The sequence below is a fragment of the Mercenaria mercenaria genome, chromosome 9 (assembly GCF_021730395.1).
Source record: "Mercenaria mercenaria strain notata chromosome 9, MADL_Memer_1, whole genome shotgun sequence".
Classification (NCBI taxonomy): Eukaryota; Metazoa; Mollusca; class Bivalvia; order Venerida; family Veneridae; genus Mercenaria; species Mercenaria mercenaria.
In genome coordinates this window covers 42,580,315-42,608,084 of record NC_069369.1, presented here as the reverse complement: position 1 = coordinate 42,608,084, position 27,770 = coordinate 42,580,315, and the positions used below count along the sequence as shown (strand labels likewise).

At 36.4% G+C, this 27,770-nt stretch overlaps 1 protein-coding gene across 1 annotated transcript in view; it reads left to right on the top strand.

Moving 5' to 3' along the window:
- The window catches only part of LOC123546994 (adhesion G protein-coupled receptor L2-like), a 448,877-nt gene that overhangs the window by 61,183 nt on the left and 359,924 nt on the right, over nt 1–27,770 (top strand). The window contains exon 9 of the mRNA XM_053550531.1: nt 7,206–7,376. Coding sequence (XP_053406506.1) covers nt 7,206–7,376 — 171 coding nt within the window. The remainder of the gene's footprint in view (nt 1–7,205; nt 7,377–27,770) is intronic.

Below are 27,770 nucleotides of genomic sequence, written 5' to 3'. Positions count from 1 at the left end.
GAATATTGTTTGATATTTTGCCGATTGTCAGTGCCACCTATATTGTACGACAAGTCAAAACAATCTGAATTTTGGTTCAGTTGAAATGTGTACAAAATAACAACCTTATCCGCTGATGTTTAAACAACACTGTCGGATATTTATAAGACTCTTCACTGAGATGGGACTTGGACTTAGTAAGTTATGAGTCCGAAAAAACATTTATTACTGGATATGTCATTATGTGTTCCTCAGTGTCAAAGGCACATGTGACATATAGTGTCTGAATATTTGTCAAAAACATACTTTCAAAGGGTCTTCTTACAGATTTTATCGGTATACTTCAAGTGAACAGGACTCATGAGAATATTGCTGAGAGTTTCATGTTTGATAATTATCTATTGAGTTACAGTACCTGGCTAGAACTTTAGTCAAACTAATTTGACACGATCCTAGGAAATATTGAGATAGTCTTTTCATATGAACAATATCTCCACTCGGGTTAGATTGCCTGTCAAAAATATTAAACAACCATTAATCTGACTGTCCAATTATTTTGACTACATGTAGTTTGAATTTTTTATCACATGTATCTTTGTTAAGCATTTGCAGGGACATGTGTCATTTTACATTGAAACTGCACTTTGTGTTGAACAGAACTACTGAAAATTATGGTATTAGTTATTTTTTCTTCTCCAACCCCAAAGACTTCAAAGTAAAAAAAAAAATATGTTTAGCAAGTTGATACTCACTTTTGCTCTTCCATCTTGCCATTTCTTTGGTTTCTTTCCTTTTTATCAAGTGTGGTATTTTTCTGACAGTCCCACATAAATTTGATCGTTGTCCGATTATAATATACAGACAACAAATCTCGTACATGTGATACGCCAGATTTTACTTTACTGTGCTATAAATTATTTCAAAGTTTGTGATTTCATGCCTTTTGATTAATTGTTTTGTAATTTTCAAGCTGTGCGCACTTTTTACAAAACCATTAGTTTGTTGGTGCCGACTTATATAAAAGCTCTTTTTGTCCTGGAGTTTTTGGTATGGGTCTCTGTTGTTTAGGTCTCAGTGGCCGTGACAGTGATTCACTTTTGGCATCAAAATTATTATATTGAATAGGTAAAGTATATGCGCGCTGGGGAAAATATTTCATGGTAGACCTGTGAATTCTTTACTTATGGGTGAAATAGGTCTCATAAGCATAAATACGACTAGCTTCTACTGATTATAAAACATACCGTACGATTTGTTGTGAATTAACTGTTGTTGTACTTTTAGTAGTTCAACCACCACCCTTGTTTAAGAGCAACATTTAAAAAACACGTTTTTTGTCATCCTCAAGTAATAAGTAAGTAGACTCGCCCAGTTTAATCAATCTAGACGCATAATCTAACTCTATACATAGAGCGCCTACTTCACCCGATTTACATTCGGAACATTTTCACGCGTTTAGGGCTTTATCATATGTTTATCATGGGATTTTTGAACCGTCCAAAGATGTTGGAAATGTTTGTCTCATTGTTTATTTTTTTTTAATAAAAATGTTACTGCTTTCATTGTCTACCACTTTTTTTCCACCCTTGCCTGAAAAAACAGTAATGAGTTTGTACACTGTTCAGACAATTGTGCTCTGTTGAAATTTAGCCAAACACAAGTTTACCTGCATAAACAGAAAGCATGATTTGTCACCATGCGCGGATCCAGGGGGGGTGGGGGACCGGGGGTCTGGACCCCCTCTGGAAAATCTTTAAAAAAGGAAAGAAGACAAGAAGGAAAGAAAATGTTTTTCGAAAAAGGCAACATTAGGACTGCATGTAAAGTATATGCGGCTGCTGCTACATACGACCCCGACATAATTCATATTATTTATCTAAAAGAAACTAAGAATTTTACCTTCAAGAAAGCTTGATTTTATCATTTTCCCAGATTTAACAGGTTAGTCCATAAAACTGTCCCAGAATGCAAAAAATGAAGTGCTAAATTTCAAAATTTCCAGGGGGGAGTGGGGGGGGGGGGGGGGGGGGGGCAGGGGATCGGACCCCCTCTGAGAAAATTGGCTGTGTCCGTGCATGGTCACTATACCTGTCCAGTACTCGACATTATGGTAAACGCTTCTTTCCTGCACAAATGACAATTTCGCAACTTCTGTACGGTTTGTACAAATTTCTGGCCGCGATAAAACCATTTGACTTGTTTTTGTTTGGCATATACTCTACGGAAATTGCGTAGAGGTAAATTATCACCATTTTGGCTTCAAAAACTTATCTTTAACGGCATGACTGGTGACATGTCGGGGGTCTTTACTCTACATAGCTGAAATGCTATACTGTGCCTGAAAGGGCGGATGGACCCTTATTAAACTTAAATAGAAGAAGAAGAGTTTTTGGTATCCATTCTGGCATTTGGCAGAACTCTTTTGCTACAGTATTGCTAATTAGAAATAAACAAACTTACGACCAAATTCTGATCAGTGCCATTAGGACATCTGTCAACAATGGTTCCCAATATTTTGATACAGTCATGGTTATTGTCCGCTGATAATTACCAGGTAGCATAGCTCATCTAAGTACTGGACATTATGGTAAATGCTTCTTTCCTGCACAAATGACAATTTCGCAACTTCTGTCCGGTTTGTACAAATTTCTGGCCGCGATAAAACCATTTGACTTGTTTTTGTTTGGCATATACTCTACGGAAATTGCGTAGAGGTAAATTATCACCATTTTGGCTTCAAAAACTTATCTTTAATGGCATGACTGGTGACATGTCGGGGGTCTTTACTCTACATAGCTGAAATGCTATACTGTGCCTGAAAGGGCGGATGGACCCTTATTAAACTTAAATAGAAGAAGAAGAGTTTTTGGTATCCATTCTAGCATTTGGCAGAACTCTTTTGCTACAGTATTGCTAATTAGAAATAAACAGACTTACGACCAAATTCTGATCAGTGCCATTAGGACATCTGTCAACAATGGTTCCCAAAATTTTGATACAGTCATGGTTATTGTCCGCTGATAATTACCAGGTAGCATAGCTCATCTAAAGGTATTTGTATATTATTTTAAGTTAAATAAAATGTTTGTGTGAAATAACTTTTAAGTATCCTTATTAAAATAGATAAGAATGTACGTAAACTAGTAAAACTCATAGTTCATAATTGTTTTATTAAAGATACCTTAAAAAGAATATTTAATATGCGCTAGAAGGAACCTTTTGGTAAGCTTCTAGAAGGAACCTTTTGGTAAGCTAAATCTTGTTCCAAAGATTATTGTCTGTTAACTTGTATATTTTTCCTATTTAATTTCACAGTTTACATTCATGTAGGCCGCCATTTTTCATGCGTCTGCTGATCTTGATTAAAAACCTTGACCTTACAGTTAAACTTTTATTTTTGGCAGCAGCAATTATGGACGGTCGGCGGATAAAATGAAAATAAAAGTACTGAAAATGACTTTTATTTTTATTTTGTTTTGTCAAAAAATAGGGTCGGCGCTCCCGTAAACCAGAAAATTAAAAAACGCTGGCCTAATATAAGTGAGATAATGAAGAGTAATTTAATATAACTTTCTTTATTTATTAAATATAACTGATACTATTAGATCCGTCCAAAATATAAGGTGTATTATATATGAAATTTGGTGTACCTGTCTTTTCCTTGATGGCACTGTTAAACTCTGAGAGATTCTACTTGTAACAACCATTTTCTAAAATAGTACAGTTGGACAGAAAAACATGAAACTTTATTTGTAAAAGTCCAGTTCTCTCAGGTTTGTTGAAATTGTTCTTCATTAAACTGTATTCTTTGTGATTCTCTTACTTTTAATCATTAGGAAATAATAGTAACTTATTGTCTGCAAAACTGTTTATTATTCTGATTTCTTCTAAGGGTTAGAGGTTGTACTTGTAGCCTCCTTGCACTCCTGCTGGTCAAAACATTTTTGTGCCCCCCCCCCCCCCCCCCATTAGTGGTGGGGGCATATAGATTTGGTCTTGTCCGTCCATCCGTCCGAAGTTTGTGACGCACCTAGCTCGAAAAGTATTTGACATAAATTGATGAAACCTTGCATGAGTCTTTATCATGATATGAACTTGCGCATCTCCTATTTTTATGCCCCGGAAGGGAGGCATATAGTTTTTGAATCGTCTGTCAGTCTGTCAGTCTGTCCGCAATTTTCGTGTCCAGTCCATATCTTTGTCATCGATGGATGGATTTTCAAATAACTTGGCATGAATGTGTACCACAGTAAGACTACGTGTCGCACGCAAGACCCAGGTCCGTAGCTCAAAGGTCAAGGTCACACTTGGACGTTAAAGGTCATATTTTTCATATAGTGCATTCGTGTCCGGTCCATATCTTTGTCATCCATGGATGGATTTTCAAATAACTTGGCATGAATGTGTACCACAGTAAGACGACGTGTCGCGCGCAAGACCCAGGTCCGTAGGTCAAAGGTCCTAAACTCTAACATCGGCCATAACTATTCATTCAAAGTGCCATCGGGGGCATGTGTCATCCTATGGAGACAGCTCTTGTTCGTCTGGCTCTACCTCCTATTTTCAGAGTTATGGCCCCTGAAATAATCAAAAATGCACATTTTCACCTTGTGACATGCCTAGCTCAAAAAGTATTTGATATAGATTCATGAATCCTTGCAACAGTCTTAATCATGATATGAACTTGCGCATCTCCTATTTTTTGTTTGGCTCTGCCCCCTATTTTCAGAGTTATGGCCCCTGAAATAGTCAAAAATGCACATTTTCACCTTGTGACATGCCTAGCTCAAAAAGTATTTGATATAGATTCATGAAACCTTGCATGAGTCTTAATCATGATATGAACTTGTGCACCTCCTAATTTTCGTTTGGCTTTGCCCCTTATTTTTAGAGTTATGGCCCCTGAAATAGTCAAAAATGTACATTTTTACCTTGCGACGCACCTAGCTCAAAAAGTATTTGATATAAATGGTTTGAAACTTGCATAAGTCTTAATCATGATATAAACTTGCACACTTCTAATTTTTTGGCTGGCTCCGCCCCCAATTTTTAAAGTTATGGCCCCTGAAATAGTAAATAAAATGCACTTTTTCAACTAATTAAATGCCTAGCTCAAAAAGCATTAGATGTAAACTCAGGAAACCTTGCTGGAGTCTTTAACGTGATGTGACGTTGCACACTTGGCATTCTTCTTGAGAATCTTAGCTATTATTACAGAGTTATGGCCCTTGAAATAGTCAAAATAGTGGATTTTTTGTTTGTGATGCTCATAGCTCAAAAAGTATAGGGCCTAGAATAATGAATCCTTTTCATAAAATGTTTGTTGAGGCTATACCCCATTAAGACTGCAAACATTTGAATTATTGCCCCTTATTTGTGACAAATGTACCAGTGGGGGGCACACCCTGTGTCCTACAGACACATTCTAGTTGTGTTTTACTTTAAGTTAAGCCTAAATACCATGATTCCAGCTGAATTTTATTTAATCACAGGAAAATTCTTGTTATTAAAAAGTATTAATACCATATAACAGGTTATTTTTACTGCTGTAAAAGTTTACAGATTTGGGGTAAAAACACATGATTTTATTCATACGATTTTAATATTTACGAAATCACAAGGTCTAATAAAAAATTAGCTCAATAAATATTTACAGCATAAAAATAAAACAGACAAAATGCTAGGTAACCAGCACATGTTTATGATATTTCGTCACAAGTGTCATTGTTATGACAATTTTTCTTTTTAGTGGTCTTTAATTTTTTCAACACATTTTCAGAACTCTGACATGTATTTTGAGCAAATTATGCCCCCTTTCTGGTTAAAGTTTTACATTCAAGTTACTATCTCCAAAACTAATGCAGATATTGAATTGAAACTTCACATGTGTCTTCGGGGTTATAAAACTAGTTGATAGCACCAAGTCCCATAACTCTGACCTTCATTTTGGCCAAATTATGCCCCCTTTTGGACTTAGAAAATTCTGGTTAAAGTTTTGCGTGCAAGTACATACAGCTATTACTAAAAGGCATATAGATTTGAAATTTATTTTTTATTTTTCTAGATAAATTACCAACCTCACTGGGTCATGTTTCATAACTCTGACATGTGTTTTGGGCAAATTATGCCCCCTTTTGGACTTAGAAAATCCTGGTTAAAGTTTTGCGTGCAAGTACATACAGCTTTTACTAAAAGGCATATAGATTTGAAATTTATTTTTTATTTTTCTAGATAAATTACCAACCTCACTGGGTCATGTTTCATAACTCTGACGTGTATTTTGGGCAAATTATGCCCCCTTTTGGACTTAGAAAATCCTGGTTAAAGTTTTACATGCAAGTTACTATCTCCAAAGCTAATGCAGATATTAATTGAAACTTCACATGTGTCTTTGGGGTTATAAAACTAGTTGATAGCATCAAGTCCCATAACTCTGACCTCCATTTTAGCCAAATTATGCCCCCTTTGGACTTAGAAAATCCTGGTTAAAGTTTTGCGTGCAAGTACATACAGCTATTACTTAAAGGCATATAGATTTGAAAGTTATTTTTTCATTTTTTAGATCAATTACCAACCTCACTGGGTCAAGTCCCATAACTCTGACATGTATTTTTGGCAATTTATGCCCCCTATTGGACTTAAAAAAATCTGGTTAAAGTTTTACATGCAAGTTACTATCTTCAAAACTAATGCAGATATTGAATTGTAACTTCACATGTGCCTTCGGGGTTATAAAACTAGTTGATAGCACCAAGTCCCATAACTCTGATATGCATTTTGGTCAAATTATGTCCCCTTTTGAACTTAAAAGTCTTTTGATATTTAACATTTTGGGTAATATTTTCCTGCTTCTGGGACAATATTTCAAATAGTCGAGCTTGGCTGTCTTATGGACAGCTCTTGTTATATTGTCTTTTCTCGTATAATCGACATAAGTATAACGCCCCATTTAAAGTACGATGGTACGGCATTTAACAAATCGTCAAAATTGTCTCCCATTTATATCAAAACTCCATTTGTACGGATTAAAAACTGTTACATGATACCGGTTTACTTGACTTTACGTGGCAAATTTATACGAGGCCAATATTTACGAATCTGATTTGGTTGTAAAAAAAAGTATAAATTAGCAGCAGGTAAAAAAATACTCGTTATACGGTATTATGAAGTTTGAGCCATCCACGTACAACTAGTTGATGAATTAAAAGATAATAATTATGTTTTAGGTTCAACTGACTTCTCAATAAACGAAACAACAGGAGAGATTGTAATTGCCTCAGGAGTTACTTTGAATTACTACATAAAATCGGCTTACACTTTGAAAATCACAGCAACAGATAATGCTCCAGGTGGCGCCCTAAGTTCAACAGTGGCAATTAGTATTAATGTTATCACCGGTAAATATTCTTTTTATACCCCTGTTTTGAAAAGACAGGACTTATTATGTAATGGCATGTGCGTCCATTGTCCATCCGTCCACCCTTCATAATTTGTGTCCGGAGTATAACTGTATAACCATTAAAGGTATTGACTTTAAATTTGGCTAATAGGTAGATGGGATGATGTGCAGAGCCCTTGAACGGGCTCTATAGGTCAAAGGTCAAGGTCACAAATTGAGCTAAAATGTCAAAACTGTCCATCAAATTTTGTGTTCGTAGCATAACTAAGTAACCATGCAAGATATTGCATGTAGGTAGGTGGCGATGAGACAATGTGCAGAGCACATAAACCGGATCTGTAGGTCAAAGGTCAAGGTCACAAATTAAGCTCAAAGATCAAATCTGTCTGTCATATTTTGTGTCCGGAGAATAACTTATTAACCATTCAAGGTATTGACTTCAAACTTCGAGATGTAGGTAGGTGGTGATGATACGATTTGCAGAGTGCATGAACCAAGTTAGTAGGACAAAGTTCAAGGTTACAGGAAGGTCAAGTCTGCCCATCATATTCTTTGTCCAGAGCATAACTTAAAAAGTATTGAAGGTATTGACTTGGAAGTTGGTATGTAGGCAGGTGGTGATGAGACGATGTGTAGACTGCAACAATCTACATTACACTCCACTCCCCACCCGCCCCCCCTCCCCCACATTAACACGACCCCCACAACCCCACCCTTCAAAAAGTTATCCTGCCCCCCCCCCCCCCCATACACACCCTTCCCCTGCCCCCCCCCCCCCCCCCCCCCCCCTGTGAACACAAGCACACCTCCCACCCCAAAAAAAAAACAATCTTTAAATTTTGCTTCCGTCCTCCTCTGATATAACCCTTTGGGCTTATTTGCCCTGCTTGGCAGAGCTCTTGTTTTTTCATAAAATCATAAAATACCACACCATAGTCATTCATGTTATTGGAAATATGTACATAACATGTTCTGTCTGCACAGGTGTCTATGTCACTATGATAAATTAGACTTGATATGTATGTGTTCTAGTGTCTGAACAATTGATGTATCATCTTCGATAGTTCTCACATGCCTGTAACATCATATACAAATTGTCTCTGTAGCCTCAGTAGCTTCTGATATGAAACTGTTCAAAGGCCTTTAACATCATTACAGTTTTGTTCCATTTTTAAATTGCAAAATTTGGCCAGTTACGTTTCAGTGCTTACATACAGTAAGCGGAAAGACGTCCTTGATGTTTGCATATGTTATCTGTGTTTTTCCCATTCATATGTAAATTTGTTTTACTGGTACATGAAAAAGCCTTTTCTTTATCTCAATGGCTTCCTTGACCCTCCTCTTGATATGAATGTCCTCTGGTGTTAAAATTTTGGTGTTAGCAGGGTCTATGTGGTGTCCTGTGTGGTTGCAATGTTAATGAATGGCAGAGTTGGATCTGGCCACATGTTCTTTTAGTCTGATGTCCAAAGATCTTCCTGTTTCGCCCACATAATCAGGATCACATTGTTCGCATTTTATGTAGTAAACCACACCACATTTTTTCAGTTTGTTTGTTTTGTCTTTAACATGGGTAAGTTGTTGTCTTATGGAATTGTAGGGCTTGTGGTACATATTTATCCCATGTTTCCTGAACACTGTGCAAGGTTTCTGATGTTTCATGTATGTAAGGGATTCAGACACTCACCTTCTTGCCACCGTTTTGTGTTGATTTATCCTTGGTCTTATCCTTCTTCTTTGGTATGTTAAACATCCATTCCTACTGATCTTTTGTGGTCTAAGTGGTGGTTTGAGCTGAAGTTCAGATACTGGTCCGTATGAGTTGGTTTTCTGTAGACTGTGACCTTGGTAGAACCGTCATCGTTAACGTGAACACAGGTGTCCAAAAATGGAATCCGACCGTCTTCCTCACTCTCAGATGTGAATTTAATATGTTCATCTATGCTGTTCAGGTGCTCAGAGAATTCATCTATGTTGTATTCATGGAGCTTGGTCATCATGTCATCCACGTACCTGAACCAGAGTGATGGCCGGTTTTTGGCAGTGTCGAGGGCCTCCGTCTCGAAATGTTCCATATATAGGTTGGCAACAATAGGGGAAACTGGCGATCCCATGGCCGCTCCTTGTTTCTGCTGGTAAAAGTGATCATTGTATACAAAATAAGTACTGTTAAGGCAAATACCTAGTAATGCACAGATGGTGTTCACTGTCAGCTCGTTTCTGTCACTGAGTTTATCGTCTTTCACAAGTCTATCTCTTATTACCACTGGTGCCTTTTTCACCAGAATGCTCGTGAATAACGCAGAGACATCATAAGAAACTAGTTTTGTCCCAGGTGGTACTTTCAGCCCTTTGATTTTCTGAACAAAATCCACACTGTTGACGATGTGGTGCTCAAGACACCACATAGACCCTGCTAACACCAAAATTTTAACATCAGAGGACATTCATATCTAGAGGAGAGTCAAGGAAGCCATCGAGATAAAGAAAAGGCGGCCGTCACTTAACCGGGACGAGGGGCTGGAGTTACCTCCAGTTTACAACACTCTCCTAGTGTCACGTGATCACCAATTGTCACGTGACGCTATGCAACACTGACCAGGCACTTTGCTGATGAAGGCTGTGTGATACGGCGGAAATATACAAGGTAAAAAATATTGTTCTGAGTAATGGAAAATAATCATCCTAGATTGGTCAGGGTGTTCTGTATTTCTACAGTTGAAAGTATACACCCATTCTGACTTTGTAGTAGTTTTAATCATGATTCTATACATTTATTCATGCCTGTCTATGTGACTGTTGAAATAATGTGATATTTTGACCATATCACTTGTTTACATTTTACAATACCGCAGTATATGTTAAACATGTTTTCTTCATTTTCATGCATAAAGTCAATTGTATATGAATATGTCATTGTCACAAAATGGTTCCATTTCACGTAATGCAGTTGGGTAGAGTATAAGTATACACTTACATTGCCTAGGTATAGAACCTGCTGATATAGCTACTTAAATTAGATGTCCATGGTTCATGTCCCTGTCATGGCTTAAATATTTGCAGTCGGTTACAACATGTATTTTAAGGGTATCAAACTTTTATTGAACAGTTTGTTTTTTTTTGACCATTTTAGAAGCCCAGATTAATGTTAAATGTAAAATGAAATACACCCAAATAAAAAATACCCAATATATTATGTCCCTTTGATGTTGCTACTTTACATGTCCTAGAAGAGTGTCAAGAAGGCATTAAATACACTTAACAACTTTTCTAACGCAACCAGTAGCCTTTTCGTAATACCTTTAAAACTACCAAAGAGAACTGAATAAATTTTTCAGGAAATTTAGAACAATATATAAGACATTGTTCGATACAAAATGAACAATGAAATAAGTCTAAAAATAACAAATTTTATTACTAATCAGATGAAACCCCTGTTTTTCAAAGTTGCAAATTTAGCCAAGTAATAATGCTACAGTAGATCTAGTAACTAACGCGAAAGTTAACGGTTTTCATTAGAAATATTCTTGCAGATTTATAATAAATTCAATTTTGGATTTTTATTTATAATCGTTGTCATTATCATATTTTAATGTGAGTTTATTTGCATGCTTCCAAAAACCGATAAATAACTGTTTAATTGCTCATGTAAGCATTGCTTTATTTTTCCGAGAAATCGTTTTTAGATGAGGCGTGGTGCACGTGAAACTTGTGCTGACTGGTAAGTTATACATGTATTTTCTAAGATTAAAAATATAAATGGTTAAATTCGTGGACTTTTGAAGCAATTATTAGGAAAGTTCCTTGAAATGGCGAAAATGTCAATCCAGGAAAGAGCAAGAGCAACTGGTCTAATGAGTTACAATGTTGTAAGTGTTCATTTACTTATTTTTCGGCGGTAATGATTATTTTGCTTTTGATCGGATTTTTTAAAATCTAAAATCTAACTTAGGCCGTTTTTTAAGAAATTTGTATATTTAGTACTCTTTCAGGTTGCAAGAATGCTGAACATGCACCACTGTTGCTGTCAGAATTTGTGGTAATTTAAATGCTGTACATAAGTACATAAATGAGATTTTGCTACCTGTTTGTATTCCTCATCTACGGAATAATAGGGACATGGGATTGATGCAGGATGGGGCACCTTGCCACTTCGCACGTTGCACAGTGGCTGTTCTAGCTGCAAACAGAGTAAATGTTCTGTCAATGCCATCCGCTCACCAAACCTAAATCCGATTGAGCATATCTATAATGTAGTAAGGCTGTCAGAAGAAGAGCTCCACAGAATCTGAGGCAACTGCAACAGTTTGTCTTGGAGGAGTGGAACCGTGTTTCTCGGGTCATTAGTCGAAATAACGTCTTGTCCATGCGCAGCAGATGCAGGGTGGTCATCCAAGCAAACAGTGGCCATACCAAGTATTAAAGTTGAATTAGTAAGTGATTGAATCACTAGATATTTTTAAATATTCAATTAAGCAAAGTCGAGCTTTAAACAAGCTTTTAAAGTTGATAATTTTAGTACATGTACTGAATTTAGTTTATTGTGTAATACACGACAGGCGGCATGTTGTATCATTTCATGCGTCAGAATATCACGCGTCATGTGGTTGAAAATTTTACATTTACATTGTCCAAAGATGATGATAATTAACAATTAACATGTTTATTAAATCGACTGAGAATTAATTTGGTAGCAATCAAATGGAATTTTTCAAGATTTGGAACGTTAAAAAAATCTTCAAATTACGGAAATGTTTATTCTTAGTTTTCAGTCAAACAATGTCAGATATTCCTTTAACTGTCCTGAAATTTTGACGGAATTATCTTTGGTAGTTTTAAAATTATAGCGAAAAGGCTACTGGTAGTGTTAGAAAAGTTGTTAAGTGTAGAGTGCCATCTAGCGGAATGTCAAACATTACGCTTGACGACGCCACGTCTTTGCGTTTTAAGCATTGACTGTATACAGCTTGTATGCTAAAGATTTCATTTTGCGTCCAGTTTTTCATCTTATCTAAACAATTAAATACCTACTTGTAGTTCATAAAAGGAATGGATCTAACTACTGCCTACTTTAAATATATTTTGTGATATATTCTTTTCCATCAAAGCTAGAATGAACGCCTTGAAGCAAAAAAAGCAAAAAAAAATAAATATTTATTGATGTTAAGAGTAAAAATATGGCTAAGATCTTGACAGCATTTGACCGTATTCATATTTAACATTCAGATAAGACCTTCCACCGTTTTTATCAGTATTTGTTGTTTTTTTTTTCAAATTTTAATAACGTGAATAATATAACTTGATATGGCTGCTAAATCACTGTCATTTTCAACTTTAGCTTGAAACAAAACCGGGTGATATGAATGAACTGAGGTATAAAATATGAAAGATTGGTGCCATTTCCAAACTTTTACCCAACAGTTTAAAACCTGGGTCCCCCGAAACATGACCGCTCAGAGTCTGTTTCAAAACAGCGATATGGGTCATCTAGAGTCAAAAAGTAGGTCACTAGGTCAAATCAAAGAAAAACCTCGTGTATGCGATAGAGGCTGTATTTTCAATTGATCTTCATGAAATTTGGTCAGAATGATTGCCTTGATAAAATCTACGTTAAGTTTGATTATGGGTCATCTTGGATCAAAAAGTAGGTCACTAGGTCAAATCAAAGAAAACTCTTCTGTATGCAATGAGGCTGTATTTTTCAATTGATCTTCAAAAAATTTGGTCAGAATGATTGCCTTGATGAAATCTAGGTCAAATTCAAATATGGGTCATCTGGGGTCAAAAACTAGGTCACTAGGTCAAATCAAAGAAAATACTTATTTATACTCTAGATTTTTGCTCCAATTTTAATGATAATTGGTTAGAATATTTTTTTCCCATGAAATCACTTGATGAAATCTAAGTCAAATTTGAATATGGGTCATCTAGGGTCAAAAGTAGGTCACTAGGTCAAATCAAAGAAAAACCTCGTGTATGCGATAGAGGCTAAATTTTTTCAACTGATCTTCATGAAATTTTGTCAGAATGGTTGTCTTGATGAAATCTAGGTCATGTTCGAATATGGGTAGTCTGGGGTCAAAAACTAGGTCACTAGGTCAAATCAAAGAAAAACCTTGTGTATGCGATAGAGGCTGTATTTTTCAATTGATCTTCATGAAATTTGGTCAGAATGATTGCCTTGATAAAATCTACGTTAATTTCGAATATGGGTCATCTGGGTCAAAAACTAGGTCACTAGGTCAAATCAAAGAAAAACCGTGTGTATGCGATAGAGGCTAAATTTTTTCAACTGATCTTCATGAAATTTTGTCAGAATGGTTGTCTTGATGAAATCTAGGTCATGTTCGAATATGGGTAGTCTGGGGTCAAAAACTAGGTCACTAGGTCAAATCAAAGAAAAACCTTGTGTATGCGATAGAGGCTGTATTTTTCAATTGATCTTCATGAAATTAGGTCGGAATGATAGCCTTGATGAAATCTAGGTCAAATTCGAATATCAGTCATCTGGGGTCAAAAACTAGGTCACTAGGTCAAATCAAAGAAAATACTTATTTATACTCAAGATTTTTGCTCCAATTTTAATGATAATTGGTTAGAATATTTTTTCACATGAAATCACTAGGTCAAACATGTTTACACTGTTATGGTGTGTTATGACCTAGGGCCAGCCCTCTTGTGTTTTAATCATATTGGATTGCTCTTTGTTTCATACATAAAATAAAACAAGCATATCTTTTCAACACAGAACAAAAAAAGCAACAAAAGAACAATTGGGTCGGCCTACAAGTTATTTCAACATTGGCATATTCAGCCATTCCCACAATGTTAACTTTCGGCTTTTTAAATGAACCTTCAGATACAACTGACGCTTAGAAAATAGTCTTTTGTCTGATTTAACCAGTCAAAAATTACCACCACCCCTCATGTCGGTCCGAATGACACACTGGTTGGTGCATTCGCCCGTCAATCAAGCGATCATAGGTTTGGTGTCCAGTACGGTCACTCTATCCGTGATTAATATTTTTCAATGGGACAGTTGTAAGTTACTGTGGAAAAATAGTTTAGTGCTTGTAAAAACAAGAGGGTCATGATGACCCTGGATCGCTCACCTGAGTTATATGAGCTACTTGTTTCAAATGTCAAACTGTTGCTAAAATATTAAGAAAGTAGGTCAGTAGGTCACATTTATGGTCACTGAAAGTCAGTTTTAAGATCAATGTGCAAAACTGAACATGTCACCCAAATTTCAAGGCTGTATCTTAAAAAACAAGAAAGTAGGTCAGTAGGTCACATTCATGGTCACTGAAAGTCAGTTTTAAGATCGGTGTGCAAAACTGTACATGTCATCCAAATTTCAAGGCTGTTTCTTAAAAAACAAGGAAGTAGGTCAGTAGGTCATATTCATGATCACTGAAAGTCAGTTTTAAGATCGGTGTGCAAAACTGTACATGTCATCCAAATTTCAAGGCTGTATCTTAAAAAACAAGTAAGTAGGTCAGTAGGTCAAGGTCACAGTTGATTGACCCCTTATCACTTGGGGTCATCAGGTAATTATAATTAAACAGTCTAGGAAATATGATCTGATAATTTTTGAAGTATTTTTTCCAATATAACTCATATATCAAGTGACCCCCGGGGCGGGCCTCTTTTCACCCCAGGGGCATAATTTGAACAATTTTGGTAGTAGACCACTAGGCAATGCAACATACCAAATATCAAAAGCCTAGGCCTTGCAGTTTCAGGCAAGAAGATTTTTTTCCTATATAAGTCTATGACCCGGAACAGTTAAACCGTTTCTGGACGATAACTTGAGAACGCTTGGGCCTAGGATCATGAAAGTTGAAAGGGAGGTTGGTCATGACCAGCAGATGATACCTAATGATTTTGAGGTCAGTAGGTCAAAGGTCATGGACACAGTGACCCAGAACCCTTTCTGGACGATAACTTGAGAACGCTTGGGCCTAGGATCACAAAACTTCATAGGGAGGTTGTTCATGACAGCAGACGACCCCTATTGATTTTGAGGTTCTACTTTGGCAGTGGCTTACTTCTGTGACAAGGCCGTATTGTGGGGGTATAATTCGTCACTCCTGTGAAGCTCTAGTCTGAATTTACCCTACTGACAAGGTATACTACCTCCTTAAATTAAATGATGTCATAGTAATTCACAATCTCTTCTTTACTAGCAATTTGCCTCTTAATGGTGTTTTAAAATGTTAAGGACTTAAGCCTTTGCCTTCACATTGATGATGATTTTAAAATAACTTCACTTTTATTTCTGTTGAAAGGCCCACAGTTTGTAAATCTTGCAAAGGACACAGACGTTTTGGTGTACGAAAATGCTACAGCTGATACATCAATATTTGAATTAATTGTGATAGACAAGGATCAACCTGATGAACCTAAAGTGACTATTGAGAGACAGCTTCCAGCAGAAATGTTCAGATTGGATAGATATGTCCTGAAGCCAAAAGTAGGCATTACATTGGATGCTGACATTCAGGATGTTTATACACTTATATTCAAGTAAGCATCATTATGACCCCACATTGAAGAAGCGGGGATATATTGCTTTGCACTTATCGGCCGTGTCAGTTTGTCGTTTTGTCTGGTCAGTAGAGTGAACGGTTTCTGCCAGATAACTTGAGAACCATGTAACCTAGAAACTTCATACTTGGTATGATTGGGCTTATAAAGTAGATGACTCCTATAGCTGTTGGGGTCAATAAGTCAAAGGTCAAGGTCATAGAGGCTGGAACCATGAAAACGGTTTCCGCCCTGTAACTTGAGAACCACTTGACCCAGAATCTTCAAAATTAACATCATAATTTGGCTCATGAAGTAGATGACTCCTATTGTTTTTGGGTCAGTAAGTCAAAGGTCAAGGTCACAGGGGCTGAAACCTTGGAAATGGTTTCTGCCCAATTATTTAAGAACCACTTGACCCAAGACCTTCAAACCTGGTAGCATGATTGGGCTTATGAAGTAGATGACCCCTATAATATATGGGGTCAGTAGGTGAAAGGTCAAGGTCACAGAGGCCTGAACCTTGAAAACAGTTTCCACCCAATGATTTGAGAACTACCTGATCCAGAACCTTCAAACTTGACAGCATGATTGGGCTTATGAAGTAGATGACCCCTATTGTTTTTAGGGTCAGTAGGTCAAAGGTAAAGGTCACAGGGGCCTGAAACTTTAGAATGGCTACCACCCAATAACTTTTGAACCACTTGACATAGAACTTTATGAAGCTTTTGACGTAAATGACCCTTATTGTTTTGGGGTCAAAGGTCAAGGTCACCTTGAAAACAGTTTCTTCTATTCAATAACTTGAGAACCACTTGACCCTGATTGCCTGATTGGGCTTATTAGTTGATGACCCCTATTGTTTTTGGGGTTAGTAGGTCAAAGGTCATGGTCATAGTGATCACGGGACTGAAAATGAGAAAAGCTATCATAGGGGGCATGTGTGTTTGACTCTTGTTTACATTTGAATTGTAAATGCTGACTATAAATATCATTGCTTGCTATATCATCCTGATATCAAGCTTTCTGGAATAGTTTTGGGATTTGTTTGTTGTGCTCGGGGTGAGCTATTGTGATCACTCACCATCCATCATCTGTCCATCCGTTCATCCGAGCAAATGAGAGAACATTTGTTGGGTACTGAGGACAAAAGGTAACGGTAAATTCTATTCATTCCGTACAGCATATTGGGTACTTTCTGTCACTTGTTGGGTACTTTGTAACAAAACAAATACCTAGTATGGGTAGGTGGCGATGAGGCCATGTTCATAGTGCATGAACTTGGTCTGTTGGTCAAAGGTCAAGGTCACAAATAAAAAAAAATCACTTTTATATTTTTGTGCAGTAGGTTGGTAAGTCAAAGGTCAAGATTACAGGAAGGTCAAATGTATCCATCATATTTTGTTTCCAGAGCATAACTTTCAATTTCTTGTGCATAAGTATTCCATCACTGCTGCCGCACAAAATCCCCAAACCCCTCATCAACTGCCACATTACATTCCCCCTTCCACACAAACAGCAAAAAACAATTTTCTTTAAATTTTACTTCCTCCTCCTCTGATCTTCCAAACTTTCTTTCTGGCTTTTTGACTTCCTACTAAAACCTAAACTTAAAACTTTCTTACTAAAACTTAAATTCAAAACTTAAGCTCCAAACTTAATTAATCTCTCACTAACTGTACCTCTCCCACTATAACTCTTGCCACACCCCAATCATTCTGTCTTCATTCACAGAACCAATCAAAATATATCAATATAAATATTTTACTTGTCAATCATAATTAAACACTACTTTCCATTTGCCCTATAATTTAAACCTGGTCAGAGTTTTCTTAATTGATGTTACCCTATGATCAGCATGATATGGACTTCATAAAATATTTTGCATATAGACACTTGTAAACAAACATATGTTTGACCATCTTGACTCAAAAGGTCCACGAATTAACAACAACACTAGAGGCAACATCAGTCAGATCTTATCATATTACTTTAATTTAATAATATAATGATCATATACTAATCTTGAAACTGTATCAAATATGTACATTCAAAATATTAATAATTAAAGATGTCATTAAAACCAATATTCCATTCAATAACTCTGTCACAAAAGGTTTTAAAACTTAGCATGATTGTTTTTTACTTAAAATCAACTCTACAGTTAATCCCATTTTACATTTTGGCTCATGAGTATAATATTATTTTCTGATCTATTTGCATTTCTGATGTCCCATCCAAAACAAAATACCTGCCTACCATACCTGCTCATTTTGAGGACAATACATTTGTTAGGACCTGGCAACAATTGACTTGCTGTTAAAATGTTTATTTCTTAACATTTAAGCTAAAGTCAGAATTGTACTTCCCACACCTGTATCGTGACAGTCCTTTAAGCTAAAGTGAGAATTGTACTTCCCACACCTGTATAGTGACAGTCCTTTAAGCTAAAGTGAGAATTGTACTTCCCACACCTGTATCGTGACAGTCCTTTAAGCTAAAGTGAGAATTGTACTTCCCACACCTGTATCGTGACAGTCCTTTTAAGCTAAAGGAGAATTGTACTTCCCACACCTGTATTGTGACAGTGTCTGACCATGCTTCCTTACTTTAGAGTTTGCTGAATTTATCAACATTTCGATTAGAGCACTTTTTAGAAAGACTTAAATATCAGCAAAATCCTTTAAAAGAATGAGTAAGTGTTTCAAATAAAGTTTATTATTTGTAATTACTCAAAATAAAAGACAAAACACGTTTAGTCTTCACTAAATTTATTAAGCGTCTGAACTGCGATACGAGTCAGCTCGATAACCAAACAGTCAAATCAATCATTGAGTTAAGTTTGCATTTAAATGAAGCTCTCAAATGAATTAGTATAAGTTGGGCTAAAATGGCCGCTCCGAGTTCGGTAGGTTAGGCGTTAAGGCTCGCTACCAAACTATTGAAAAATAATATACAAATGCAATAAGGATGTTAATCGAAAGGAGACTGGGCGTGTTATATAAAAAAAATTTTAAAGGCAACCAATTTCAACTGAGAACAAAATGCATTTGAATAGATATATACATTCAGGTGACTAAGATATTAACTAGATAAGTCATAAGAGTCCTACGAGTGCGTAATCGTACACCCCTAGTCCCCAAAGGTAACGCGCCCTCAACAGGTACCAACTTTGGAAACCAAAGGTGCACAATTACACATTCGGCATTAGATAGGGAATGCCATTGACTTAAACACATCTAAAACAGTAACCACGTTAACTAGGTCTTACCAGTACACAAAGAGCCAGACCTATATACCCGAAGCGACATTCGAGTCGGCAACAAGATAACAATGTGACCCAAAACGACATTTGAGTCTGCAGTAAGCTAGCATAAAGACCCGAAGTGACATTCAAGTCGGCAACAAAATAACAAAGTAACCCAAAACGACATTTGAGTCTACAGTAAGCTAGCATAAGGATCCGAAGTGTCATTCGAGTCAGCCATAAATTAACCAAGTGACCCAAAACGACATTTGAGTCTACAGTAAGCTAGCATAAGGACCCGAAGCGACATTTGAGTCAGCAACAAAATAACCAAGGACCCAAAACAACATTTGAGTCTACAGTAAGCTAGCGACATTTGAGTCAACACTGTATAATGACCCGAAGCAACATTCGAGTCAGTCACACGTTTAATGCAAAAACCCGGAACAACATCCGGGTTACTAAACCAATTATTTTACCTGGTGGCCTAGTGCCACGTAACTAAGCTTGTGACCTGAGATAACCCAAAACAAAAGTAATTAAACAGTCCACGGACCCGAAACTGCCAAATCAATTAAGTCGCAGACGCACAAGTCTCATCTGGAGCACAAATAATGCCATCGACAAGAGTTGATACACCCGTAATCGGAAGTTTAGAAGGTAAGATTATGAAGTCTATGGTTAAATTCTCTTAACCTAAACCACAGCGCCCGGCAGCCTTCCGGTCAATAACCTTTTTTTTTTTTTTTCGCCAATTCATTCAAAGGAGCGACTATTAGATTATAATTAAAAAAAGGCAGCATGAGACCTTCATTTTCATAAAAAACATACGTTGTAATGTTTCATAAATCACTATAAGCATTATTAACATGTATCAGAATCAGAATAATGTTTGCCAAATGTATCAAATAAAACAATGTAAATGACACAAAATTTATATGAATACGAGACACTTGCAGAGTCAGTGTTGCACTGAATGAAACTTAAAAGTAATCATAGTTTATCTATTCACCTGTGCACAAAGATATTTCGAACATAGGAACATTTGTTAATTCTGATGGAATACCAATAGTCTGACTGAAACGTTGATACGTATCTTGTCTGTTAGTTCCTGGTACAAGGGAAGACGTTGGCAAACACAGACGATCATCTGATTTAATACAGCAGATACAGAAATATAGCAGAGGTCACAGCCTGAAATAAAAGTAATCAACAGCAATTCCGCTTCCAGTAACATCTTAATAGACATAAACAGTATAATAGATCTTTTATGAAAGGTCAAGGCGGACATGTAGAAATTTGTTGACTATTAACTTTTACGGGGTGTGGCAGGCGGGAGAATTTATTTATGTGACGTGTTGAAAAGAAAAAGCATAAGTGAGAAAGACTGCATGTTATTTTCGGTTTTATACTGTTATCGAGCAACTGGTTTTTGGTTGAATAGTTTAATGCTATAAATAAAGTATTACAAAGTCGGGAACCAGATTGATGAGTAACATCCGAGGGATAACCACGTCTCTATGACATCAAACAAAACATTTCTCGAAACAAATAAATCAAATTATTTTAATTGAAAAATACTTTTTATTATATCTGTGATATATTTTTGCTTGATACAATGATTTCATTTTTATATATTAAAATCTATAAGAAGATAAGACATTCTTGCTTTTACAGGGACGCAAATGTATGTCTTCAACAGGTGCGCATATCACTTCCCGATCCAGCTTTTTTTTTTAGTCAAAACACCTTGATTCAGTGAATAAACTTGAGATTATTATGCCCTGCCAGAGGCGGAGGGATATAGTTTTGGCGTCGTCCATCCGTCTTTCCGTCCGTCCGGAGCCATATCTAGAAAGTGGTTTGGAATATTTAAATAAAACTTCATGTACATGTTCACCGCTATAGGGAAATGCAGCATGTCAAATTTCAGTCAGATTGCCCAAGTAACACCAGAGTTATGGCCCTTCGTAGTTTCTAGCATTAACTATATAGGGTACTATAAATATGGCAATTTCTGCTTCATAACTTGTGACATATTTGACCTAGAACTATGAAACTTAAAATGAATTTAGATCACCATAATATGGTAGTGCACACACAATTTTATCAGGATCTCTTTAGTAACTTCAGAGTTATTGCCCTTTAATTGTTTAAAAATCCACATATTTGTACATAACAAACTAACCAATTGGTAGAATTTCATTAAACTTCTTTCATTTTTTTCCATGAAATGTGAAGTTGTACCCACACCCGGTCACCCCCACCGCCCTAGTCACACCCCCTCCACCTCCCCACCCCCATCCCACAATTTTTTTTTTTCATTTTTTAAAAAATCAAACCTTCCATGAATATTTTATCAACATGCAAAGTTTTACCCCCCCCCCCCCCCACCTCACTCCTCCATCCAGTCAGCCCCACCGCCCTGATCATGCACCAAATTTGTTTTTCTTTTTTTTTCGTCAATATTTATTATCAACATGTGAAGTTTTGTACCCTCACCTGGTCACCGTCTTTCCCCCCTCCCCCCACCCACCCCCAAATTATTTTTTTTAATTTTTCAAATCTTCCATCAATATTTATCAACATGTGAAGACCCCCACCCCGAATCACCACCTACGTTCCAGATTTCTTACTTGATTGCGCTCCATTAATAACTTCTGTTCTTTTAAGTTCAAATGTAATGAAATTATTTGCTTCTTAGTAACATCCTTAACTTTTTGCCGGATATATTTCTTTGCCATTCCTCAACACAAACCCATTCGACGGGGGATACCAATTCATCGAATTTGCTTGTTTCATTGATAATGGATAGATTTGAGAGTGACATATGGTCTAAAGTACCGGCATGTTTTTCTAGTTTATTACTGACATGTGCATTTTTCAAGAAAGCCTTCCTTTTAAGAGAACATTTGTTCACAATGCACTGCCCATCCACCAGAACGTACTATATCGCATAAAAGTGTTTTACAAATTGCAATTGATTAACATGAATGTTATAATTGACAAGCTTTGTTCGAAAAGCTGTATGACAAATACTAAATGAAAAATGGAGAACTGTTATGGAATTACCAAGGACACGGATTTTTAATGTCTCCATACCAAAATGACTACATCTGTTGCTGTTTGAACTAAATAGGTAAGTATATACATAACTGAGTCATTTTACAGTTGTTTAATGTTAATCAGAGGTAGTTTAATTTGGACTTTAGCACATTATTACATAAAACGAAGTATCCTCTCTAAATAGAAAGTTTAAAAAGTATTTTCTGGAAACTTCAGTTAACTTTAATATTTATGACATACTTCCATAGCAAATTATACTAATTATTTTTATGCCCCCCTTCGAAGAAAGAGGGGTAAATTGTTTTGCAGATGTCGGTCGGTCTGTCGGTTGGTCAGTAGGTCAGTCCAATCCGTTTCCGGATGATAACTCAAGAACGCTTGGGCCTAGGATCATGAAAGTTGATAGGGAGGTTGGTCATCACCAGCAGATGACCCCTATTAATTTTGAGGTCTTTATGTCAAAGGTCAAGGTCACAGTGACCCAGAATAGTTAAATGGTTTCCGGATGATAACTCAAAAACACTTGGGCTTAGGATCATGAAAGTTGAAAGGGAGGTTGGTCATGACCAGCAGATGACCCCTATTGATTTTGAGGTCAGTATGTCAAAGGTCAAGGACACAGTGACCAGGAACAGGAAAATGGTTTCCGGGCAATAACTCAAGAACGCTTGGGTCTAGTGTCAGGAAAATTGATAGTGAGGTTGGTCATGACCAGCAGATGATCCCTACTGATTTTGAGGTCATTAGGTCAAAGGTCAAGGTCACATTGGCCAGGAACAGTTAAACGGTTTCTGATCTTTTTGTCCAAAACCACAGGGCCTAGGGCTTTGATATTTGGTATGTAGCAAAATCTAGTGGTCCTCTACCAAGATTGTTCAGATTATTTCCCTGGGGTCAATGGCCCCACAAATATGGGGTCACATGGTTTATATAGAATAATATTGGAAAAAACTTTGAAAAACCTCTTGTCCAAAACCACAGGGCCTAGGGCTTTGATATTTTGTATATGACATCATCTAGTAGTCCTCTACTAAGATTGTTCAAATTATTCCCCTAGGGTCAAATATGGCCCTGCCCTGGGGGTTACATGGTTTATATAGACTTATATAGGGAAATACTTTGAAAATCTTCTTGACCAAACCACAAAGACTAGGGCTTTGATATTTGTAATGTAGCATCATCTAGTGGTTCTCTACCAAGTTTGTTCAAATTACCCCTCTAGAGTCAAATATGACCCCGCCCCGAGGGTCACATGGTTCATAAAGATTTATATAGGGAAAAACTTAGAATGTTCATGTCCATAACCTACATCAGTCAAATTTGGACCACATGTATAGTTTTGAGTGGCAAGATGAAGCTTGACATGAGTTGACCTTGATCTTGACCTACTTTCACATTTCTGTAGCTACAGCCTTCAAATTTGGACCACATGCATAGGTTTGTGTACCGAAACAAACTTTGACCTTGTTATTGACCTAGTGACCTACTTTCACATTTCTGAAGGTACAGGCTTCAAATTTGGACCACACGCACAGTTTTGTGTTTCGAAATAAAATTTGACCTTGACCAGAATTAGCTATTTTGACCTTGTCTGCACAATAGCAGCTTCATTTATGATTTGAATTTAATCAAACTTGCACAAAACTTATGTCACAATAAGGTCTTGGTTCCTTTCTTGAACCAGATTCCATTATGGGTTCCAGAGTTATGGCCCCAGAAAGGGCCAAAATTAGCTATTTTGACCTTGTCTGCACAATAGCAGCTTCATTTATGATTTGATTTTAACCAAACTTTAACACAACTTGTATCACCATAAGATCTGGATTCCTTTTTATTCGCCCAAAGGGACATATTATGTTATCGCCTTGGTGTCAGTCTGTCTGTATGTCTGTTGGATAGCAATTTCCCTTCCGCTCTGTAACTTTTGAACCCCTTGAAGGATTTCAAAGAAACCTGACACAAATGTTCACCTCATCGAAACAATGTGCAGAGCACATATTTCGGATGGCTCACTTCAAGGTCAAGGTCACACTTAGGGGTCAAAGGTCATATGACTTTGTTTTGTGTGTATATTGCTCTGCATTTGCGTCGATTGCAGTGCTCTTGTTTTATTTGGCAGATCCTTTTGTTCACTTACAATAATTTTTTTTAATTACTTCCCTTTTATATTACTATAAATAGCTTATTTAAGAAACTTTTTTATTATTGGCCATAGGGAAAAACCGAGACCACTTTTCTGTGGTACAACATGAATGGTACCTCCAATTTTTAGGTGTATTTTGACATATCTGTACCTTGTAAGAATTTTTTTAAATTTTGGTTAAATTCTTCCCTTTGTTGTTCCTGTCCTTTGGACTTAGATTTTTTTCTGAGGACTTAGATTTATTTTTAATTTCTTCCCTTTGTTGTTCCTGTCCTTTGGGCTTCATCAGTCAAAATTTTGCTCCTAACCTCCTCTGATGTAATCCTTCAGGCATGAAACTACTGGCCTGATTTGAAAATACTTTTATTTGAAGTAACTTTAAGAAAATTACAACTACATTTTCTCATAATTCTTTTGATTGATCTTGATTATGATTTTTTGACCTTCTTGTCCTTAAGTGCAATGATAACAGGTGAGCGATATAGGGCCATTTTGGCCCTCTTGTTTGCTAATAGGGAGTCAATTTTCAGCACTTTCTAACAATTTGAAAATACCTGGGCTTTAGCACGACATGTCAGCTTTTCATCTACAAGAAAATATTTGAACTCGGAATAAACACAAATCCCACAGGGATCCGTAACAGAGCAAGGGTATATGGAGATTTTTGGAACTTCGTCAAATCGTTCAAAAGGTCCTTTTTGATGTTGTCTGAAAGTGTCAGTTTATGCCTCAGATGTAAGATATTTGCGTATTTGAGAGCTGCAGACCTAGACATTTCAGAAATAATTTCAAAATGAATTTCGTATAATAAATGTTGATTCTACAGAAGCGTGAAAGGGCCATCAGACGCTAATACGTTTTATTACGTTACAGGTGCGGAAAGGATATAAGTTATGTTGCAAATCGAAAGTGAAAATAGATACAATTATACTTGTCATTTTTTTTTATTCTATAGTTGTGTCAATTTGAGATAAATAGAAAGACAAGTGTCAACTCTAAAGACAAGATTTCACTCATTCGGAAAGATTCTTGAAATATTCCACATGTAGAATTATATTGTAGCAGTTTATCACATGTTTTGACCTCTAGGAAGTGAAATAAAGCCCTTAAATAATTTTAGTATTACACTAGTGTAATAAAGCTTTGACGTTGACGTCGTTTTAAGTTAAGGAGACATGGGTCGATTTGACTTGGTCTATGATAGTTAAAGAAAGAGGCAATATTGATGTATCAGCAGGAACAGCTTACATGTGGTAAAAAGAATATTACATTTACAAAGTGTCTTATTGAACTCAATAAATAAAATTGATAAAATGCTCTATTAAACCTATGTTAAACCTAACCCTAAACTTTCGTCAGTACATTGTACACTCAATACATGTGTACATCCAATTGGGGCGATTTAATGTTGGCGGTAGAGCCTCGCAGCTCATTATTTTATTCAACCCCTTTATTTGATAAGAAAATACACTAACGTAATATCCTCTATTTATCAAACATTGTTTCATTCCACGTTCCTTTAAAGATGTACTATGCTCATCTTTTACATAAGCATTTCATCATTAGATATTGATATTAAATCTAGAAAATCCTCATCAAACATTTTTAACTTGGCTAAATATATAAACTAACTGTGTGTGCTGCAATCACAATTTAATTTCCATGTAGTAACAGTCGTTTTTTCCAAACAAACTTCCAGGTTTTTAGTGGCATTCATACTGTTTCTACTTGCACATTTATAAGTATGTAGTATGTAAATCTTATACATTATACCCACAAACATATTTATTTCATAATTACAAAAATAATATGCGGAAATTGTTCATATATTCAATTATGAAATTTGGGCATAATATATCTTTAACATTGTATAAATGACGTTCCTTTTATTCAAAACAGCGTAATGTGAGAGAATTATATATGTGTATGATGTAAACTACATAAAACTCACTTTTAGCATCAAAAACAAACAGCTCCGATCAGTCATTTGAAGATGATGATAAATTTGATTTTTAAAAAATGGCTGCCAATTTGATGATGTCATAAATCGGTCCAGTCGCAGAACTGAGACTGTCGACATGGCTTAAAATGATCTTCAGACATTACTGAACACATTGATATATGTCCCCGTTAATCGTTTTTCCAAACACATGGGACCCAAAATTTGACTCTAAGGAAACACACTATACAGTAAAATGAAAGTTACTGACAATAAAATGTTTCTCTTTCATAAAGGGCAGAAGATGAAAAGAGTCAGTTCTTCAGTGCAGTGCTTACAGTGAATGTGGAAGCCTCTAAGAAGACCACTGTTTATCCTGCTGTTCAAAAGTATATGTCTGAGGATACACCAGCAGGTATAAAATCATCAGAAGGCCAGTACAATAAATATATATTTTATTCATTTTTTCCCAAAACTGTGAAATTTAAAATAATTCAACTGTTTCATTAAATTTTCATTGCTGACATTGCATAATCACACTTGCCGCAGCTTAATTAGATCATCCAACCTTGTTTGGGTGGTGAATTTTACACAGAACAAGTGGACGAAATGACACTTTTCCGGTCTTGTAAGTATGTATGTAGACAATTTGTAACTGCTGTATACTGAATAAAATGAAAACAATGGGTGCATCTGGAGCACAAAAATGAGTCCATTTCTTAGTACATGAAACCAACGCTGTTTTCTCAAACAATGCCATATTGTCAGATGGGGGAAGGATATTTTTAGCTCACCTGTCACATAGTGACAGGGTGAGCTTTTGTGATCACCCTTCGTCCGTCGTCCGTCCGTCCGTCGTCCGTCCACAATTTCTTGTGAACAAGATAGAGACAACATTTTGCAAGCAATTTTGATCAAACTTGTACAAAACGTGTATTAGCATGATATCTCAGTTCCTTTTGAAAACTGGCCAGATCCCATCATGGGTTCTAGAGTTATTGCCCCTTAAAGGGCCAGAATTTGCTATTTTTGTGCGTCAACAATTTCTTGTCTGCACGATAGTGGTTTCATTTATGATTTTATTTTAACCAAACTTAACCATAAGATCTTGGTTCCTTTCTTGAACTGTCCAGATCCCATGATGGGTTCCAGAGTTATGGCCCCTGAATGGCCAAAATTAGCTATTTTGACCTTGTCTGCACAATAGCAGCTTCATTTATGATTTGATTTTTACCAAACTTGCACACAACTTGTATCACCATAAGATCTTTGTTCCTTTCTTGAACTGTTAGATTCCTTCATGGGTTCCAGAGCTATGGGCCCTGAAAGGGTCAAAATTAGCTATTTTGACCTTGTCTGCACAATAGAAGCTTTATTTATGATTCGAATTTAATTAAACTTGCAGAAAACTTGTGTCACCACAAGATCTCTGTTCTTTTCTTGAACCGACCAGATCCCATCATGGGTT